The 782-nt window shown below is 34.8% G+C and overlaps 1 protein-coding gene across 1 annotated transcript in view; it reads left to right on the top strand.

The window, feature by feature from the left end:
- Positions 1-348: 348 nt before the first annotated feature.
- The window catches only part of vps18 (VPS18 core subunit of CORVET and HOPS complexes), a 9,208-nt gene continuing 8,774 nt past the window's right edge, over positions 349-782 (top strand). The window contains exon 1 of the mRNA XM_043698512.1: positions 349-364. Within this exon, the coding sequence (XP_043554447.1) occupies positions 349-364 (16 nt within the window). The remainder of the gene's footprint in view (positions 365-782) is intronic.

The raw sequence follows: 782 nt of genomic DNA, 5'->3' as shown, positions 1-782 counted from the left end.
TGAGGAGGCACTTTTAGCTATTATCTGGAATGCTTTGCCTGAAAGGATGACAGATGCAGGTTTATTAGTTATTTTCATAAGAAAATTGGAGCAGAGAGAGAGAGTGACAGCGAGAATGAGAACACTTTATTTGTCATTTCTACCATATACAACTGATACAGTTAAAAAGAGACAGCATTCCCCCAGAACCAGGTGCTACATGGACAGCACAAAATACACGATCATACAAAGGGCAGCATAAAGTGCATAAGAAGTACAAAACACGCAAACTACAGTGTACTAAAAGAATGATAATTAATAGACATTGTTCTAGCATCAATTTGAAGTCGTGCAAAGAATAAACCTGAAATGGAAAATCTGCAAGGTAACTGGCTATCTTGTTTAAGAAACCCACATGGGCTGAGTGGATTACTTCTGTGCTGCAATATTCCTTGATGGTTCAAAGAGTAAACTAATCAAAAATGATATTTACTCAAATCATTTCAATCTGGCATGAATGACCCTAAAAAAAACAAAAGTGCTGTTTAATAACAAGATAAATGCATAGAACATTCTTAATTATTGAAAAATTAATTAGTGGTAAATTTTTAAATGACAAATTACAGAATCCAAGTATTTTTGAGATTTTCAAACACATTTGGAAATTTGTCAGTTTCACTGGTGGTTGTAAGGTCGATTGGAAGACTTGCATTTGTACAGCACCTCAAAACATCCTTAACTACTTTATGGCCCGTGAAACAACTTCTTAAAGTGCAATCAGTCTTGCAGAAAACACGACAACA

Source organism: Chiloscyllium plagiosum, chromosome 10, assembly GCF_004010195.1.
Source record: "Chiloscyllium plagiosum isolate BGI_BamShark_2017 chromosome 10, ASM401019v2, whole genome shotgun sequence".
Lineage (NCBI taxonomy): Eukaryota > Metazoa > Chordata > Chondrichthyes > Orectolobiformes > Hemiscylliidae > Chiloscyllium > Chiloscyllium plagiosum.
This window is presented reverse-complemented; position numbering and strand designations above follow the sequence as displayed.